The sequence below is a fragment of the Mauremys mutica genome, unplaced genomic scaffold, assembly GCF_020497125.1.
Source record: "Mauremys mutica isolate MM-2020 ecotype Southern unplaced genomic scaffold, ASM2049712v1 000553F_np12_obj, whole genome shotgun sequence".
Classification (NCBI taxonomy): Eukaryota; Metazoa; Chordata; order Testudines; family Geoemydidae; genus Mauremys; species Mauremys mutica.
Genome location: NW_025423002.1, coordinates 155958 through 175605, shown reverse-complemented (window position 1 = coordinate 175605; position 19648 = coordinate 155958). Strand labels below are relative to the sequence as shown.

Sequence of the window (19648 nt, the reverse complement as noted above, 5' to 3'; positions counted from 1 at the left end):
CCAGAGCCGGGAGAGAACCCAGGAGTCCGGGCTCCCAGCCCCCCCCTCCCACCACTGTAACCACCGGCCCCACTCCCCTCCCAGAGCCGGGAGAGAACCCAGGAGTCCGGGCTCCCAGCCCCTCCCCCCCCACTGTAACCACCAGCCCCCACTCCCCTCCCAGAGCCGGGAGAGAACCCAGGAGTCCGGGCTCCCAGCCCCTCCCCTCCATCTGCAGGAGGATTTAGGATGGAGATTGATTCTCTGCCCCCCCAGTTAACCCCCCCCCCCCCCCCCCCGAGGTCTTGCTCAGACTCTCGGGAGGGAGGAGGGGGGCACACGACAGTGAGAGCTGGGGGGGGCCAGAGGAGCACACAACAGCAGGGGGGGCTGAAGGGGGGGAACCCCGAGCACGGGACATGCTGGGGGGGACCTGGGGCACGTGCGACAGGCAGGGGCCCAGGCGTGCGAGGAGCAGGGATTTGCACACGAGCAACATGACGTGGGGGGGAAGAGACCCCTTGTGTCCCCCCCCACCCCCTACCCCAGGCTCAGTGCAGCTGGGACAAGCTGCTCCAGCCCCCCCATCCCTGGGGGGCACCAATGAGTGAAATCCAGCCAGAGACCCCCCCCCCCCGCCCACCCCTGGCACAGACACGCACCAGATGGGGCCGTCTGGAAACCCAGAGGCACAGCTGGTGGGTGAGGAGCCCAGGAGAGAACCCAGGAGTCCTGGCTCCCAGCCCCCCCCTGCTCTAACCACCAGCCCCCACTCCCCTCCCAGAGCCGGGGAGGGAACCCAGGCGTCCTGGCTCCCAGCCCCCCCCTGCTCTAACCACCAGCCCCCACTCCCCTCCCAGAGCCGGGGAGAGAACCCAGGCGTCCTGACCTGTTGGGGGGGGGGGGCCGTTTTGCAATGACTGCACCAAGCGGCACCTCCCTCCCAGCGGGGGGGGGGGGGGATGGGAATCAGGTCTCTCCCACAGGCCCCAACATGTCTGGCCCCCCCAGCCCTCGGGAGGTGGGGGAAGGGAGAACCAGACAATAGGCTGGGGTGGGGCAGGGAGGGAAGACAAAGGAAACTGAGGGAAAGGAACTAAGATCCCGCCCCTCCCCCCAGGGAGAGAACCCAGGAGTCCGGGCCTCCAGCCCCACCCTGCTCTAACCACCAGCCCCCACTCCCCTCCCAGAGCCGGGGAGAGAACCCAGTAGTCCTGGCTCCCAGCCCCCCCTGCTCTAACCCACCAGCCCCCACTCCCCTCCCAGAGCCGGGGAGAGAACCCAGGAGTCCGGGCCCCCAGCCCCCCCTGCTCTAACCCACCAGCCCCCACTCCCCTCCCAGAGCTGGGGACAGAACCCAGGAGTCCGGGCCCCCAGCCCCACTCACCAGTCAGCTGCGAGGGGGGCTCAGCTCTCACCCCTGGGCTCTGGGCGATCCGCGTCCCCTCTCATTCTCCTGCTGGGGGGGAGGGGAGAGGAGTGGGAGGGTTGGGGGTGATTCGAGGCTCCGTCAATGAGCCCCTGTGTTCTCCCCCGTGCCAGCCCGCGCCCAGCGCCACAGGGGCCCATTATCCCCACGGACAATGGGCCCTCAGGGCCTGGCACACGGCCCCCCAACCCCCGTACACAGGGGCTGCGGGTCGGGAGTGAGGGGCACCGGCCGAGCTGGGGGCTGCGGGTCGGGATTGAGGGGCACCGGCCGAGCTGGGGGCTGCGGGGCGGGAGTGAGGGGCGCCGGCCGAGCTGGGGGGCTGCGGGTCGGGAGTGAGGGGCGCCGGCCGAGCTGGGGGGCTGCGGGTCGGGAGTGAGGGGCGCCGGCCGAGCTGGGGGCTGCGGGTCGGGAGTGAGGGGCACCGGCCGAGCTGGGGGGCTGCGGGTCGGGAGTGAGGGGCACCGGCCGAGCTGGGGGCTGCGGGTCGGGAGTGAGGGGCACCGGCCGAGCTGGGGGTTGGGGGCGGGAGTGAGGGGCACCGGCCGAGCTGGGGGCTGCGGGTCGGGAGTGAGGGGCACCGGCCGAGCTGGGGGCTGCGGGTCGGGAGTGAGGGGCACCGGCCGAGCTGGGGGTTGGGGGCGGGAGTGAGGGGCACCGGCCGAGCTGGGGGCTGCGGGTCGGGAGTGAGGGGCACCGGCCGAGCTGGGGGTTGGGGGCGGGAGTGAGGGGCACCGGCCGAGCTGGGGGGCTGCGGGTCGGGAGTGAGGGGCACCGGCCGAGCGGGGGGTTGGGGGCGGGAGTGAGGGGCGCCGGCCGAGCTGGGGGCTGCGGGTCGGGAGTGAGGGGCGCCGGCCGAGCTGGGGGCTGCGGGTCGGGAGTGAGGGGCACCGGCCGAGCTGGGGGCTGCGGGTCGGGAGTGAGGGGCACCAGCCGAGCTGGGGGTTGGGGGCGGGAGTGAGGGGCACCAGCCGAGGTGGGGGTTGGGGGTCGGGAGTGAGGGGCACCGGCCGAGCTGGGGGTTGGGGGTCGGGAGTGAGGGGCACCGGCCGAGCTGGGGGCTGCGGGTCGGGAGTGAGGGGCGCCGGCGGAGCTGGGGGTTGGGGGCGGGAGTGAGGGGCGCCGTCCGAGCTGGGGGCTGCGGGTCGGGAGTGAGGGGCACCGGCCGAGCTGGGGGCTGCGGGTCGGGAGTGAGGGGCACCGGCCGAGCTGGGGGTTGGGGGCGGGTTATTCATTAACCACTCGGTGACTAAGGGGTCTTTGAATTCCCTGCCCCCACTCTTGGCGGGACAGGGTGCCCCTCACTCCCGACCCACAGCCCCCGCCCCCGCTGCTCCAGCTGGTTTCCCGGGTGATGGATGAGCCGATGCCCATCGATCCCCCGCTGGCTCCAGGCTGCCGAGGGACCTGGGTCACGGGCTCAGGCGGGGATGGGACCCCCCATCCCTGCGGGGCCGGATCGGGGCAGAGGGGGGCTGCTGGGTGGGCGTCCCAAAGAGATCGCCCCAGCCGGGCCCGCGGAGATGTGGGGAGCCCAGAGCCGGACACCTGGGTTCCCTGCGCCCCCCCACAACCCTGCCCCTCTGCCCCACAGCGCCCCCTGCTGGGACAGGCTGGGGCTGGGGAATGCAGCAGCAGGGCCTTGGCCCCTGGCCCAGCCGCCCCCACACTGGGGGGGGGCGGTGCCCACTGAATGCCAGGCTTTGTCCTGGCCATGGGGGCGGAGGGGGGAGGGGGGCACAGGCTGGGCCTGATAACAGACAGACGGGAACAAAGGGAGTCTCTGGCTGCCTGGCTTGGGGGGGACATGCCCCCCCCCCCGAGTTAACCCCATGGGTGCCAAAAGGCAGTCCCCTGCCAGCCCAGCCCTGCACCTCAGCCCCACCGGTGCCCCTCACTCCCGACCCACAGCCCCTGCCCCCCCCCCCCAGCTCTGCCGGTGCCCCTCACTCCCGACCCACAGCCCCTGCCCCCCCCCCCCCAGCTCTGCCGGTGCCCCTCACTCCCGACTCGCAGCCCCCCAGCTCTGCCGGTGCCCCTCACTCCCGACCCGCAGCCCCTGCCCCGCCCAGCTCTGCCGGTGCCCCTCACTCCCGACCCGCAGCCCCTGCCAGCCCGGCCCCCCACCCCCAGCTCTGCCGGTGCCCCTCACTCTGAGGCTGGGGCAGAGCCGGCGATAATGGGGCTTTCAGTGCTGCTCGGGGAATGGGACGGGGGCCCAGAAACACTCGGGGGCCACAAAGGGAGACGTCAGCCCCACTCAGAGCGTGACGAGCTGGGGGGGACGTGAGGGGCCTGGAGCCAGCAGAGGGGAGGGGCAGCAGGTTCCGGCCTGACCCCCGCCCCTGGCTCCATGATCCCACCAGTCAGGGGGAGTAGGACCCACAGCCCCCCCCCCGCCCTGCCGGTGCCCCTCACTCCCGACCTGCAGCCCCTGCCCCCCCGACCTGCCGGCGCCCCTCACTCCCGACCCGCAGCCCCCTGCCCCCCAGCCCTGACGGTGCCCCTCACTCCCGACCCGCAGCCCCTGCCCCCCCCCCAGCCCTGACGGTGCCCCTCACTCCCGACCCGCAGCCCCTGCCCCCCCCCCGACCTGCCGGCGCCCCTCACTCCCGACCCGCAGCCCCTGCCCCCCCCCAGCCCTGCCGGCGCCCCTCACTCCCGACCCGCAGCCCCTGCCCCCCCCAGCCCTGCCGGTGCCCCTCACTCCCGACCCGCAGCCCCTGCCCCCCAGCCCAGCCCCCCCCAGCCCTGCCAGTGCCCCTCACTCCCGACCCGCAGCCCCCGCCGGCCCAGCCCCGCGCTGCGGGGGGGGGGGGGGATAATCGCGCTGTTTGGTGGCTAAGCCGGGGCAGCTCTAAGGGATTTGCAGCCGGACAAGCCGCAGGCCCCGGGGGGGGACACTGATCCCCCCCCAGCCCCGCCTCGCCCGGGGGATTAGAGCCACCGGCCTCGGGAATCCAGCACCGAATTAACCCGGGGGGGGGGGGCAGGGCCCGGCCGCTCTGGGGGCGCCCCTGGGGTCACAGGGGTTCAGGTTAGGGGCAGATCCCTGCCTGGGGGCGGGGCCGGGGGGCTACCGGCTTTGGGGGCGGAATCGGGCGTGGGACGGACGCCGGGGCGGGGCGGGGCGGGAAGAGACACCCAAGGGGGGGGTGGCAGGGAGCCGGGCTGCCCGGGGGGGTCTGATTTGTACCCCGCCATACTGGGGGGGCTCACGCTGCCGGCTGTCCAGGGAATTGGGGTTCACTGGCGGGGGGGGGGGAGCCGGTCGGGGGGCCTCAGGGGTGGGGGTGCGGGCAGAGTTTTGGGGGTGACTTGATACTGAAGGGCGAGATTTGGGGTCTCCCTCAGGAATTCCCAGTCACCCCGACTCCCCGTCACCCCCGCCCCAGATTAAAGGGGGCGGATTCGCGCCCTAAGAAGCGAGACCCCGCCAGAGGGACGCGGGAAACTGAGGCAGGGCTGGGGGGCGGAATCCCGGGGTGCGTTAAGGAGATGGCTGGGGGGGGAGCCGCTCCCCACAGGTCCCCGCCCCCGCGGTCCCCCCCTACCCGGCTACGGCGCGGCCGGTCCCGGCTCGGAGCAGAAGTGAACTCAGGGGCTACACCAGGCTTCCCCCACAATGCACCGCGGCCAGCCCGCCCCACACCCCGCCCCACACGCCGCCCCAGCGGGACCGACTCGCCGGGACACGGGCGCCCCCTGCTGCCCATGGCTGGAAACTCACAGTCCCGGCCCCGGATGCCTGGGTTCCCTCCCCCAAGCACTCACCCCCCCGGACTGCCAGGGGAAAGCGCCCCGCACCCCATAGCGCCCCCCATGTCCCCCCAGCCCAGTGAGTCACGCCGGACACGGGGGTCTCTCTAGGTTTCTTTTACTGGCTCTGTCGGCTCATAAGGGCGGGGGGGGGGGTGTCAGACCTTAGCCCAGGTGCAAATTTCAACCCACTTCAGAGCCAGATGGGGATTTAAACTGGTTTAACTGAGCTGGTTCTTAAACCAAATTCCCAGTGTGCGTCCAGACGGGGATTTCAACGGATTTAACTTTACCGCGGTTTAAGAACCTGTTCAGTTAAACTGAATTAAGAGCGTCCACATGGGACTTTAAACCAGTTTAACCAAACCCTGTTGTTCAAGTGAATTCAGCACATCCACATGGGGCTTTAAACCAGTTTAACTCGTTCTTACAGCGAATTCAGAGCGTCCACACAGGGATTTAAACCGGTTCTCAAACCAGATGAAGTCCAAGTGGACGTGTGTCTGCCACACGCAGGGGAATCGAAGCGACGCCTGGTTCCGCCTCAACCCCCATGGCTACATTCTCCAGTCTGTGCGGCCTGGAGGTCTTGGGGGTCTGGGATCGGCAAGCTCCCCCCTGAAAATCCTGGGGGGCCGTGAGCACGGCCCATTGCCCTTGTGCGCCCCACGCTGTCGAGGGGTCCCGGGTGAAGCCGGAGAGAGGCCTGGGGGGCTCTTGGCAGTGGCCCCACTGGGGCAGTGGATTCTCTGGGGCGCCGTGAGGGACTGAGGTGCGGGAGGGTGAGACCCCCCCGTTTCACAGTACAGGTCACCCCCCTATCACGGGGGAAGAGGCATTAAGTGCACTAAAATTGGGGGTGCTGCAGAAGACCCCTGAAATGCTCAGTGAAGGGGGGCGATTGGGGAGCTGGGCGGGGGGAGGGGCCCCATCCTTCAATCACTGGGAGATGGGGGGCAGCCAGGGTGACCCCAACTCCCAGGGGAGGATTAATGCCCCGCCGCACACACCGTAGTGGGGCGACAGGAGGTGCCCCGAGGGAACCCCCCAGTGTTTCAGGCCGAGCTGTGGGGGGCCCCGGCCGGGCCGGGGGGGGCTTCGTCCCCCAGGATCTGGCAGAGCTCGGTCAGGCGCTGCTGGACCCGGGGGACCCCGGCCAGCTGCGTCTCCAGCCGCTGCTTCTCCTCGGTCAGCGAGAGCCGGGCGGCCGCGTCCAGACGCTCCAGCTTCCAGCCGCCCTCCCCGTCGAACTGCAGCACGTGGGTGTGGTACTTCCTGGGGGGGGGGCAGGGTCAGCGGGGCCCCTCACTCCCGACCCGCAGCCCCCGTCCCTGCACGTGCCCCTCACTCCCGACCCGCAGCCCCCGTCCCTGCACGTGCCCCTCACTCCCGACCCGCAGCCCCCAGCTCTGCTGGTGCCCCTCATTCCCGACCCGCAGCCCCCGTCCCTGCACGTGCCCCTCACTCCCGACCCGCAGCCCCCCAGCTCCGCCGGCGCCCCTCACTCCCGACCCGCAGCCCCCCAGCTCCGCCGGCGCCCCTCACTCCCGACCCGCAGCCCCCAGCTCTGCCGGTGCCCCTCACTCCCGACCCGCAGTCCCCGTCCCTGCACGTGCCCCTCACTCCCGACCCGCAGCCCCCAGCTCCGCCGGTGCCCCTCACTCCCGACCCGCAGCCCCCCAGCTCCGCCGGTGCCCCTCACTCCCGACCCGCAGCCCCCAGCTCTGCCGGTGCCCCTCACTCCCGACCCGCAGCCCCCCAGCTCCGCCGGCGCCCCTCACTCCCGACCCGCAGCCCCCAGCTCTGCCGGTGCCCCTCACTCCCGACCCGCAGTCCCCGTCCCTGCACGTGCCCCTCACTCCCGACCCGCAGCCCCCAGCTCGGCCGGTGCCCCTCACTCCCGACCCGCAGCCCCCAGCTCTGCCAGTGCCCCTCACTCCCGACCCGCAGCCCCCCCCGGCCCTGCGGGTGCCCAGGGGCTGGGAACAAAGGGCCATTGACTGGCCAGGGACTGGCCGGCTCCCAGGGAGGGACGTGGGGGCTGCTGGGAGAGGGGCCAGGGGAATTGGGTGGGGGCGGGTGATACATGTGGGTCGGGGCAGGGGGGTGATACGTGTGGGGGGGCTGGGGAGCTCCCTGCTGGGGGGATGCCTGGCTGGACACTCCCCCCCCAAAGAGCAGCCCCTCCCCCTCCTGCATTGGGGGTCAGGGTTAAGGTCAGATCAGAGCTGGGGGGCGGGGTCAGAGTTAAGGGCAGTGGGTGGGGTTGAGGTCAGAGGTCGGGTCAGGATCAGGGAGTGCCCCCCCATCACTGGGGGGAGGAGTCAGGGAAGGGGGATGTACCACAGAGATGGGGGTGCATAGGAAGTGGGAAGTACCATAGTGTGCTGGGGGGCAGAATGGGGAGGAGGAGCTAGGGCTGGGTTGTACCATAGCAGAGGAGACTGAGCCATACCATAGGAATGGCTGGGGCTGGGAATGGGACATACCAGAGCCGGGGGGGGGGGGATGGAATGTACCATAGTGAATGTTGGGGGGAAACTGAGATGTACCATAGTGTAGGGGGGAATGGGACGCATCATGTCGGGGGGGGGGTGTGTGAATGGGATGTTCCAAGATGGGACATACCATAGGAGTGGCTGGGGCTGGGAATGGGACATACCATAGCAAGCATTGGGGGGGAAACTGGGTTGTACCATAGCAGGGGAAAGTGGCACATGCCATAGCAAGTGGCTGGGACTGGGAGCGGGACATACCATAGCAGTGGGGAGACTGGGATGTACCATAGTGAGGGGTGGGGGAGAAGAAGAGGCTGTACCATGGCAGTGGCAGGTATGGGATGTACCATAGGAGGGGAGGGATGGGACATACCATAGGAGGGGCTGGACTGGGCTGTACCATAGCGAGTGTTGAGGGGAGAATGGGATGTACCATAGCAGGGGTGGGAATGGGACATACCATAGCGGGGGAGGGGGAAATGGGACGTACCATAGTGAGGGCCGGTGGGTGATGGAGAGCAGCGAGATCCCAGCATCCTTTGCGGCTTGGAAGATGCGCCCCTCGACGTCGATGCTCACGGCGCTGGTGCACTCGTCCAGCAGGGCATACTGCGGCCTGGGGGGCAGACGTGAGGCTGGGGGGGCAGCACCCCCCAGCCAACTCCCCCCCAACCCCACAGCACCTCCCCCTGGCACCCGCCCTGCCCTCCCACCCCCAAATCCTCCCCCTCCCCCATCACCCCCACCTGTCAGGGCCCAGCCGCAGGGGGGGGGGCGGGGGGGGGAATCCACGGGGGGCGGGTCACTGACCTATGATAGAACATCCGGGCCATCCCCATTCGCTGCTTCTCACCCCCCGACAGGACGTCCTTCCAATCGCTGACGGCCTCCCAGCCTGGCTCCGCCCCCGTGGGGGAAAGAAGATCCCTCATTGGTCACTCACTGGGGGGGTGTTAGCTCTTCCGCCATCACCCCCTGCCCCCACCCCATCCCCCCCACTCTGCCCCATCCCCCCATGGCCCCCCACCCCATCCCCCCCACTCTGCCCCATCCCCCCATGGCCCCTTTGCCCTGATCACCCCCCCATCACCCCCACTCTGCCCTGCTCACCCCCATGCCCCCCCACACCCACCTCCCTCCCGCTGGACGATGTAGTTGAGGCTGACGATGCTGAGGATTTGCTCCAGGTGGGCGTCCGTCAGCCCCTTCCGCGCCATGTCCTGGGCGGTGTCGGGGTAGATCACCTGGTCCCGCAGGGAGCCCACTGACATGTAGGGCCTATGGTAAACATGAAGGGTAAACAAACTCCTGCCTGCCTGTGACGAAGTGGGACTGTTCTTACTGGGGTCTGGGAATGCTGGGTTGGTGCCTCAGTGTCCCCTGTGCGGTTCTGAAGTGTCTAGCAAAGCCAAAGGCCAGTGCACCTGAATGCCTGTCACTCTGTCTCCTAGCAACGGATGGCCCGGCCCCTCCCTGCAAAGGTGCCTGCTGAAGGTGTTGGAGACAAAGGGGTCAGGTGACCTCCTGGCCCAGGAGAGGGGGTTGGGCAGACTGGAGTTGGCTGGGGATAGAGGGGAAGCAGGGAGAGAGGGCTCTGATCCCCAATGGGGGCTGTGGGGCTCCTGGGGCCCCAAGATGGAGCTAACCGGGGGAGTCCGGTTATCTGTGCCTGCAAGACCCTGTCCTGGACTGTGTTCCTGTCGTCTAAATAAACCTTCTGCTTTCCTGGCTGGCTGAGAGTCCTGGTGAATCACAGGGAGCCCGGGGGTGCAGGGCCTGACTCCCCTACACTCTGTGACACAGCCCCTGCTGTGACCCACCAGCCCCCACACACCTCCCAGAGCCGGGAGAGAACCCAGGAGTCTGGGCTCCCAGCCCCCCCTGCTCTAACCACCAGCCCCCACTCCCCTCCCAGAGCTGGGGAGAGAACCCAGGCGTCCGGGCTGCCCGCACCTCTGGGGAACGTAGAACATGCGCTGGGGGGGCGGTTTGTAGAGGACCCCCCCGTAGGCCGGCCAGAGGCCCCCAAGGATCCGGAAGAGGGAGCTCTTCCCGCAGCCGTTGGGGCCTGTGATGAGAAGATGCATTTCTCCATCCACCTGCAGGGGGGGCAGAGAGATGTGAGACCCCCCCAACCTGTAGGGGAGGGGGACACCTGCCCCCCCCGGGGTCTCTAGTAGGTGGGGAGGGCTCAGAGGTGGTGGAGGGCCCTGTTAGCTGACTGCCCCCTCCCTATGTGCCAGCCCCACCCACCCCAGCTCCCCCACTGCCCCGATTTCCGCTGGCTCCGCCCCCTCCAGCCCCTCCCCCAGCCCCCCCTCGCTCCCTGGCTCTGCCCCAGCCGTGCTGGTGCCCCTCACTCCCGACCCGCAGCCCCTGCCAGCCCAGCCCTGCCGGTGCCCCTCACTCCCGACCCGCAGCCCCTGCCAGCCCAGCCCTGCCGGTGCCCCTCACTCCCGACCCGCAGCCCCCAGCTCTGCCGGTGCCCCTCACTCCCGACCCGCAGCCCCTGCCAGCCCAGCCCTGGGCTCCCCTTTACCCTGAGGTTCAGGGCGGCCACCACCACGTCCCCGGTGGGGGTGATAATTGGGATGTTTTCACAGATGATTCCGTTTTCCACGTCCACGACCCGGCCTGGGGGCGAATGGAGGGAAAGGGGGCAGGGCAGAGAGAGAGAATTAATGGCAGGGCCCCTCCCCTCCAGCGGGGGGCGCGGGGAGACACGGGGGGCGGGGCCCCTCCCCTCCAGCGGGGACACGGGGGGCGGGGCCCCTCCCCTCCAGTGGGGGGCGCGGGGACACGGGGGGCGGGGCCCCTCCCCTCCAGGGGGGGGGGCGGGGAGACACGGGGGGCGGGGCCCCCCCCCACCAGCGGGGGGCGCGGGGACACGGGGGGCGGGGCCCCTCCCCTCCAGCGGGGGGCGCGGGGAGACACGGGGGGCGCGGGGCCCCTCCCCTCCAGCGGGGGGCGCGGGGACACGGGGGGTGGGGCCCCTCCCCTCCAGCGGGGGGCGCGGGGACACGGGGGGCGGGGCCCCTCCCCTCCAGCGGGGGGCGCGGGGAGACACGGGGGGCGCGGGGCCCCTCCCCTCCAGCAGGGGGGCGCGGGGACACGGGGGGCGGGGCCCCACCCCACCAGCGGGGGGCGCGGGGACACGGGGGGCGGGGCCCCACCCCACCCCCGGGGGGCGCGGGGAGACACGGGGGGCGGGGCCCCTCCCCTCCAGCGGGGGGCGCGGGGAGACACGGGGGGCGGGGCCCCTCCCCTCCAGCGGGGGGCGCGGGGACACGGGGGGCGGGGCCCCTCCCCTCCAGCGGGGGGCGCGGGGACACGGGGGCGGGGCCCCTCCCCTCCAGCGGGGGGCGCGGGGACACGGGGGGCGGGGGCCCTCCCCTCCAGCGGGGGGCGCAGGGACACACACACATTTCAGAGAAGACCCATTTTAGTGGGACCCACACAAATAGCTGCCCCGGGCTCACCGCGAATGCTGAGGGGCCCGTCCACACGCACCCCATGCCTCATGACGGCCGCGGCCTGGTCCTCGCCCTCCTCCGCCTCGCCGGGCCGGGCCAAGCGCCCGCGCTGCACGTCCTCAAAGACGTGGAACATCTCATAGACCCGGGCGGTGTAACCGGCGAGCTCCGTCACCTGTGGGGCAGGGAGTTAGAACCCAGGCGTCCGGGCTCCCAGCCCCCCCTCCCCTCCCAGAGCCGGGGAGAGAACCCAGGTGTCCGGGCTCCCAGCCCCCCGCCTCCCCTCCCAGAGCCGGGGAGAGAACCCAGGTGTCCTGGCTCCCAGCCCCCCGCCTCCCCTCCCGGAGCCGGGGAGAGAACCCAGGCGTCCGGGCGCCCCCTCACCTCCTTGTAGGCGGCCATGACTCTTTCGGTGGCGTCGGCAGCTGCGGTGAGCAGGTTCCTGGCCGTGGTAAAGGCCTCGGTCCTCTCGCCGATCAGCTCCTCCTCCTTCATCTCCAGTGCGGCCCGCTTCACCTGCTCCGAGTCTGGGGGGCAGCGGGAATCAGGGGGGCAGATCTACCCCCCCGAGAAACCCCGAGCGGGGTCCCCCGGGGCCGCCCCCAACACGCTCTGCCTCCCCCAGCCCCCCAAGCGCCCCCCCGGCCGGCCGCCCCCAACACGCTCTGCCTCCCCCAGCCCCCCAAGCGCCCCCCCGGCCGGCCGCCCCCAACACGCTCTGCCTCCCCCAGCCCCCCAAGCGCCCCAGCCTGCACCGGGGCAGCGCCCCCTTCTGGCAGCCCCTTCCCCTGCGGCTCCCCACTGCCCTGCCCGCTGAACTCCGGGCCGGGCCCCACCCCAGGTGAACGCGATCCTGGGGGGCACGAACGGGGGACTCTTGCGTGGGGGGATGTGGCCCGGGGGCGACCGCGGCCGGGAGCCCACGTCCGGGGCCCACAATTCCGGAAGGACGAGCCGGGAGAACCGGCCTGCGGGCGAGAGACGCGAGGGGGGCACCGGACCCCCGTCTCCGCGGGGAACGAATTCCCAGCGGGCTCGGCCGGCCCAGGAAGGGGGATGACGAGCCCGCAGCTGGGACCGACCTAGCCTGGGAATAAGGGGCCGACCTTTCCGGGGCAGACTGGGGCCGCGCTGGCCGTTTGGGCTCATGGTGGGCCGGGGCTGGGGGTCGCCATGGAAATCCAGCCGGCGCGTGGGGCCGGAGAATCGCAACGGGGGCTCCCCACTGTCAGAGCAGGCGGCGGAGCCTCGGGGCGCTCGGCCGGGCAGGCGGGACGGGGCACATTGCGTGGGACGCACCGGCCCGGCGAGGGGCAGACGGGCGGCCGGCGGGCTTGCCGGCCGCTGAACCAGGGAGAGAACGGGGTGTCCTTGGCCAGCGCCAGGCTGGGGGCTGGGAACAGGCGCCCCAGGCCGGACCGCGGCTGGAGAACGTCCGGCTGAACGCGGCCTGGTGCCGGGATCCCGGCCAGACCGACCCGGAGCTGGAGCGGCGGGTCCCCGACACGGCTTGGTGCAGGCCGGGCCGCACGCGACGGGGGAACCCGGCCCCGCGGGGCCGACAGCGAGAGCACGAGACCCGCGGGGGGGCTGAACCCCCGGCGGACGCAGGCAGGGAGGGGACGAGACCCGGGGGCGCGGAACGGAGCCGCCCAGGAGAGAATGAAAGAGAGTCCGACCCCGGCGGGCGGCTTGGCAAGGGGGGCCGGGGCCGGGGCCCGGGAAGGCGTCGAGGGGACGAAGGCAGCGGTTTCCATCTCACTGGGCCAGCCCCGGAGGGCGGCGCGTGGCTCCCTCGGCGGCTGGTTCCCTGGGGGCCGGCGGGGGGATGATCCAGCCGCCGGCTCCCGTCCGTCTCCGCAGCGCGATGGGGCCCTCGGGAACGCGGCCGGGTGCTGGGGGCCTGCGCCGTCCGGGAGGGACCCAGGGGCCGCTGGGGCGGGACCGGCGCGGCCGCGCTGCAGGCAGGGCCCAGGCCAGGAACAAGCTGGCGACGGTAACTCAGCCTCTGCCCCTGTCCTCACCCGGGCACCCCCAGCCTTCCCCAGAGCCCCCCAGCACCCCCTGCCAGCCCCCCAGCACCCCCAGAGCCCCCTGCCAGCCCCCCAGTGCCCCCTGCCAGCCCCCCAGCGCCGCCACCCTACCCCAGAGCCCCCCCAGCGCCCCCTGCCAGCCCCCCAGCGCCCCCACCCTACCCTAGAGCCCCCCCAGCACCCCCTGCCAGCCCCCCAGCACCCCCAGAGCACCCCCAGCACCCCCTGCCAGCCAACCAGCGCCCCCCAGTGCCCCCTGCCAGCTCCCCAGCACCCCCAGAGCCCCCTGCCAGCCCCCCAGTGCCCCCTGCCAGCCCCCCAGCGCCCCCACCCTACCCCAGAGCCCCCCCAGCGCCCCCTGCCAGCCCCCCAGCACCCCCAGAGCCCCCCAGCCCCCCCTGCCAGACCCCCAGCACCCCCAGAGCCCCCTGCCAGCCTCACAGCGCCCCCTGCCAGCCCCCCAGCGCCCCCACCCTACCCTAGAGCCCCCCCAGCACCCCCTGCCAGCCCCCCAGCACCCCCAGAGCACCCCGAGCACCCCCTGCCAGCCCTCCAGCGCCCCCCACTGCCCCCTTCCACCTCCCCAGCACCCCCAGAGCCCCCTGCCAGCCCCCCAGTGCCCCCACCCTCCCCCCTTGCCCCCCAGTGCCCCCTGCCAGCCCCCCAGCACCCCTAGAGCCCCCCCAGCGCCCCCTGCCAGCCCCCCAGCCTTCCCCAGAGCCCCCCAGTGCCCCCTGCCAGCCCACCAGTGCCCCCCAGTGCCCTCTGCCAGCCCCCCCCCTTCCCCAGAGCCCCCCAGTGCCCCCTGCCAGCCCCCCCGCACCCCCAGAGCCCCCCAGTGCCCCCTGCCAGCCCCCCAGCACCCCCAGAGCCCCCAGCCTTCCCCAGAGCCCCCCAGTGTCCCTCAGCCCCGCCAGCCCCCCCAGCTCACCGCTCTGTGAGTAGCCGGTGGCCGTGACGATGGGCACGGCCACCATGATCAGCCCGGCCGCGCTCCACACGTACTTCATGAGGAATTGCTCCAGCATCACGTACCAGAGACGCTGCAGCAGCACCAGGTCCAGGTGTGCGGCCAGCGCCCCGTAGCATCGCTGCAGCAGGGCCAGCTCCGCCTGCGGGGGGCGACAGAGAGCGTCAGGGGGTGTCAGGGACCCGGCTCCGCCTGCAGGGGGCGTCAGGGGGCGTCAGGGACCCGGCTCCGCCCGCAGGGGGTGTTAGGGGGTGTCAGGGACCCGGCTCCGCCCGCAGGGGGGCGACAGGGGGTGTCAGGGGGCATCAGGGACCTGGCTCCGCCCACAGGGGGTGTTAGGGGGTGTCAGGGACCCGGCTCCGCCCACAGGGGGCGACAGGGGGTGTCAGGGGGTGTCAGGGACCCGGCTCCGCCCACAGGGGGCGACAGGGGGCGTCAGGGACCCGGCTCCGCCCACGGGGGGCGACAGGGGGTGTCAGGGGGTGTCAGGGACCCGGCTCCGCCCACAGGGGGCGTCAGGGGGTGTCAGGGACCCGGCTCCGCCCACAGGGGGTATCAGGGGGCGTCAGGGACCCAGCTCCGCCCACGGGGGGCGACAGAGAGCGTCAGGGACCCGGCTCCGCCCACAGGGGGCGACAGGGGGTGTCAGGGACCCGGCTCCGCCCGCGGGGGGCGTCAGGGGGTGTCAGGGACCCGGCTCCGCCCACAGGGGGCGACAGGAGGCGTCAGGGACCCGGCTCCACCCACGGGGGGCGACAGAGAGCGTCAGGGACCCGGCTCCGCCCGCGGGGGGCGTCAGGGGGTGTCAGGGACCCGGCTCCGCCTGCGGGGGGCGACAGGGGGTGTCAGGGGGCGTCAGGGACCCGGCTCCGCCCACAGGGGGCGTCAGGGGGTGTCAGGGACCCGGCTCCGCCCACAGGGGGCGACAGGGGGTGTCAGGGGGTGTCAGGGACCCGGCTCCGCCCACAGGGGGTATCGGGGGCGTCAGGGACCCAGCTCCGCCCACGGGGGGCGACAGAGAGCGTCAGGGACCCGGCTCCGCCCACAGGGGGCGACAGGGGGTGTCAGGGACCCGGCTCCGCCCGCGGGGGGCGTCAGGGGGTGTCAGGGACCCGGCTCCGCCCACAGGGGGCGACAGGAGGCGTCAGGGACCCGGCTCCACCCACGGGGGGCGACAGGAGGCGTCAGGGACCCGGCTCCGCCCACAGGGGGCGACAGGAGGCGTCAGGGACCCGGCTCCATCCACGGGGAGCGTCAGGGACCCGGCTCCGCCCGCGGGGGGCGTCAGGGGGTGTCAGGGACCCGGCTCCGCCTGCGGGGGGCGACAGGGGGTGTCAGGGGGCGTCAGGGACCCGGCTCCGCCCACAGGGGGCGTCAGGGGGTGTCAGGGACCCGGCTCCGCCCACAGGGGGCGTCAGGGGGTGTCAGGGACCCGGCTCCGCCCACAGGGGGCGACAGGGGGCGTCAGGGACCTGGCTCCGCCCACAGGGGGCGTCAGGGGGTGTCAGGGACCCGGCTCCGCTCACAGGGGGCGACAGAGAGCGTCAGGGACCCGGCTCCGCCCACAGGGGGCGTCAGGGGGTGTCAGGGACCCGGCTCCGCCCGCGGGGGGCGACAGGGGGCGTCAGGGACCCGGCTCCGCCCACAGGGGGCGACAGGGGGCGTCAGGGACCCGGCTCCACCCACGGGGGGCGACAGAGAGCGTCAGGGACCCGGCTCCGCCCACAGGGGGCGTCAGGGGGCGTCAGGGACCCGGCTCCGCCTGCGGGGGGCGACAGAGAGCGGCAGGGACCCGGCTCCGCCCACAGGGGGCGTCAGGGGGTGTCAGGGACCCGGCTCCACCCACGGTGGGCGACAGAGAGCGTCAGGGACCCGGCTCCGCCCACAGGGGGTGTCAGGGGGTGTCAGGGACCCGGCTCCGCCCACAGGGGGCGACAGGGGGCGTCAGGGACCCGGCTCCGCCCACAGGGGGCGACAGGGGGCGTCAGGGGGCGTCAGGGACCCGGCTCCGCCCACAGGGGGTGTCAGGGGGCGTCAGGGACCCGGCTCCGCCCACAGGGGGCGTCAGGGGGTGTCAGGGACCCGGCTCCGCCCACAGGGGGCGTCAGGGGGTGTCAGGGACCCGGCTCCGCCCACGGGGGGCCACAGGGGGCGTCGGGGGGCGGGACGGGGAGCGTCGGGGACCCGGCTCCACCCGCACTGGGGGGGCGAGTGAGGGACTTGGGGGGATTCTGCGCTAAACAGGCTGGAGGGGGAAAGGGGGTGAGTAGGGGGTGCTGGGTGGGGGAGGGGTGGAGTTTGCGGCGCGGGGGATGGGGAGCCCTTCTGGGTGCCACTGGTGGCACTGAATGGGGCGCTTAACCCCAGAAAGGGAAACTGAGGAAGAGAGAGATGGAAGTAGAACCAAGGTGAGAACCCAGGCGTCCGGGCTGCCAGCCCCCGCCCCCACACACACACAGCTGCGGGGGAACCCAGGCGTCCGGGCTCCTCCGTGGGCGGGACGGAGGAAAGGGGGCAGGGCGGTTGCGAGGGGGAGAAGCCCCAGCGAGCAGCCCCGGGCAGGGGCCTGTCCCGGGTCAGTCTCGGGTCAAACAGCCTCGCATCCGGCCTGGGGGAACTGGGCGGGAGAGAGACTTAAACAAGGCGGAGAAACAGGGCCGCAAAGCCGGAGCTCCCGGGGGCTGCTGGCCCTTTAAATCCCCCCCACCTCCCCTCCCAGAGCCGGGAGAGAACCCAGGCGTCCGGGATCCCAGCCCCCCTCCCTGCTCTAAGCACCAGCCCCCACTCCCCTCCCAGAGCCGGGCAGAGAACCCAGGCGTCCGGGCTCCCAGCCCCCGTGCCCCAGCACCTGGTGCCCCCCGTAGAAGGCGATCTCCTCGGCGTTGGCCACCACCCGGGCGTGCATGTACCGCAGCTCCCCCTTGCGCCGAGCCTCCTCGGCCACCAGCTCCCCGAAGCGGGGCGAGCAGCCCCGCAGCACCATGCCCGTCAGGCCGACCACCAGGCCGGCGATGGCCGAGGGCCCGGCCGTGCCGGCGCCCTTGGCCCGGGCCGCGCCCAGCAGGGCGTAGGAGGTGACGGCCACGTCCAGCACCGGCTTGGTCAGGTTGGAGTAGAGGTGGGCCACGGCGCCGGCGAAGGCCACCAGGTCCTCGGTGAGCGACTGGTCCGGCGCCCGCAGGCGCCCGTCCATGGTGCTGACGCGGTAGTAGGTCTGGGCGCGGAAGTAGAGCCCGTAGGCCTGGGCCACCAGGCGGCCGCGGAAGGCCAGGCCCAGCCGCCCCTCCAGGTAGCGGATGGCGCTGTTGACGAAGGTGGCGGGCACGGCGATGAGCAGCCACTGGAGCAGCAGCCGGGCAAAGCGCCGGGGGCTCTTGCGGACGATGGAGCGGGCCAGGCGCCCGTCCAGCCGGGCCACGTAGACCGAGAGGAAGGTGCGGCTGGCCAGGGCGGCCGAGTGCAGGACCAGCAGCCCCGTCTCTGGGCACAGCGGCCCGGGGAACAGGAGCCGCAGCAGCCGCAGCAGCCGCCGCAGGAAAGCCCAGTTCACGCCGGGCGCGGCGTCTTCCTCCGGCCACTGAGCCACGGGCTCCGCGCTCCCCGAGTCGGGCCCGGGCTCCGCGCTCCCCGAGTCGGGCCCGGGCTCCGCGCCGGTGGCTCTGGGCTCCGCGCCGGTTGAAGCGCCCACGGGCCCCGGGGCCACGTGCCGGGAGCCCACGGTGGCCCGCCGCAGCAGCGGGTACAGTTTCCGGGCGCCCAGGGCCACCACCGTCAGGGCCACGGCCGCCCTCCTGGCCGTCACCCCCCGGGCCAGCCGGCCGGCCCCCCGGCTCGCGGACCACGGCATGGGGGTGCCACGGGACTGCCCCGCCCCGCTTCACGGCGCTGGCCCTTTAAGAGCCACGCACCCCCATGCACCCCCTGCTCTGCGCTCAGCCGGGAACGAAATGTCAAGCCCGGCTCCGCCCCTGTCCCACAATGCCCTGCGGGGGGGGGCGGGGGGGCACTGCTGCGGAGAAGGCCCGCACAGGGCACTAGGTGGCGCTGGGGCTCCACGGATGGGACACGAGGGGCGGGGTTAACTCTACGGGGTGTGGCTATGTGCATCCTCGGGGGCAAGGGGAGAACTGCGATCCGAACCTGGCCCTGCCCCTATTGCAATCTGGAGTGACTCCGGATTGAGTCTCTGGGATCTGAGATCCAAAAGGGGGTGACTCTGGATTGAACTGGGGGTGCTGAGATCCAAAGGGGGGTGACTCTGGATTGATGCAGGGGGATCTGAGATCCGAAGGAGGGTGACTCCACATTGAGCTGGGAGGGCTGAGATCTGAAGGGGGGTAACTCTAGATTGATGCAGGGGGAGCTGAGATCCAAAGGGGGGTGACTCCACATTGAGCCGGGGCGGGGGCTGAGATCCAAAGGGGGGTGACTCCGGATTGAGCCGGGGGTGCTGAGATCTGAAGGGGGGTAACTTTGGATTGATGCAGGGGGATCTGAGATCCAAAGGGGGGTGACTCTGGATTGATGCAGGGGGATCTGAGATCCAAAGGGGGGTGACTCTGGATTGATGCACGGGGAGCTGAGATCCAAAGGGGGGTGACTCTGGATTGATGCACGGGGAGCTGAGATCCGAAGGGGGGTGACTCTGGATTGATGCAGGGGGATCTGAGATCCGAAGGGGGGTGACTCCGGATTGAGACGGGGGATCTGAGATCCGAAGGGGGGTGACTCCGGATTGGGCCGGGGGGGCTGAGATGCAAATCTGGCCCGTTACTCACCAGCGCTAACGAGCCAGTCCCTTGGGGGCGCCCGCGCTCAGGGTGCAGGCGCCTGATTGAGCCCGCGGGGGGGGGTGTGGCTTCCCCAGCAGCTCCAGGACCGAGCATCCAGGAGCCCCGGAATCCCTTCCCCCGCCCCCGCGGCCGGCCCCACCACCAGGCTCCCCTGGCTGCTGGGATCGGGGCCGCGCCCCTGGGCTCCGACCCTCCTGCTTCACCCCACGTCTGGCCAGCCCAGCACGCGACACCTCCCCTCCGTCCCCCGGCTCAGCTCCTCGCTCCGGGCCTTGGGGTCCCACGGGCTCTTTGGGGGAAACTGAGGCACGGAGCAGGGGCAGCAGCCGGCAGAGGGAGCTGGGCCGGGAACCTGCCGTCCTGGGTCCACAGTCCGTGGCTGCTATCGCGGCGCATGATCTCCGTGGCGGGGGCAAAGGGCGGAGTCCCGGGGGGGCTGTTACCGCCCCAGCCCCCAGGGAATGTTTTACAGCCCGGCTGCTCCAGGGCGCGGCAGCCTGAGCTCGGCCAAAGGGCAGGAGCTGGGAGAGAGAGACAGAGAAAAACCCTGCCCCCCCCCCCTGCGGTCTGCCGGTGCCCCTCACTCCCGACCCGCAGCCCCTGCCAGCCCTGGACCTGCCGGTGCCCCTCACTCCCGACCCGCAGCCCCTGCCAGCCCTGGACCTGCCGGTGCCCCTCACTCCCGACCCGCAGCCCCTGCCAGCCCGGACCTGC

The 19648-nt window shown here is 72.3% G+C and overlaps 2 protein-coding genes across 7 annotated transcripts in view; both read right to left on the bottom strand.

The window, feature by feature from the left end:
- Positions 1–5046, bottom strand: part of PLXNB3 (plexin B3) — a 43196-nt gene extending 38150 nt beyond the window's left edge. For 2 of the 5 annotated variants that reach the window (XR_006575549.1, XR_006575550.1), the window contains exons 1-2: positions 4963–5046; positions 1367–1438 (exon numbers count right to left, since the gene is read on the bottom strand). The gene's annotated coding sequence lies outside the window, so the exon portion shown is untranslated. The remainder of the gene's footprint in view (positions 1–1366; positions 1439–4962) is intronic. The other 3 variants (XM_045000613.1, XM_045000615.1, XM_045000614.1) reach the window with 2 other exon arrangements.
- Positions 5047–5509: 463 nt separating this feature from the next.
- ABCD1 (ATP binding cassette subfamily D member 1) lies at positions 5510–18083 on the bottom strand. Of its 2 annotated transcripts, XM_045000616.1 has the most exons (10): positions 16990–18083; positions 14103–14283; positions 11523–11665; positions 11145–11313; positions 10205–10299; positions 9619–9764; positions 8798–8943; positions 8476–8560; positions 8156–8281; positions 5510–6442 (listed from the first exon to the last, which is right to left on the bottom strand). In XM_045000616.1, the coding sequence occupies exons 1-10, from the start codon at positions 17986–17988 to the stop codon at positions 6223–6225; spliced, it is 2310 nt and encodes a 769-aa protein (XP_044856551.1). In that variant the 5' UTR covers positions 17989–18083; the 3' UTR covers positions 5510–6222. The 2 variants fall into 2 exon arrangements, 1 of the variants encoding a protein (XP_044856551.1); XR_006575551.1 differs by lacking the exon at positions 8476–8560 and having other exon boundaries at positions 6305–6442.
- Between the last annotated feature and the right edge of the window lie 1565 nt (positions 18084–19648).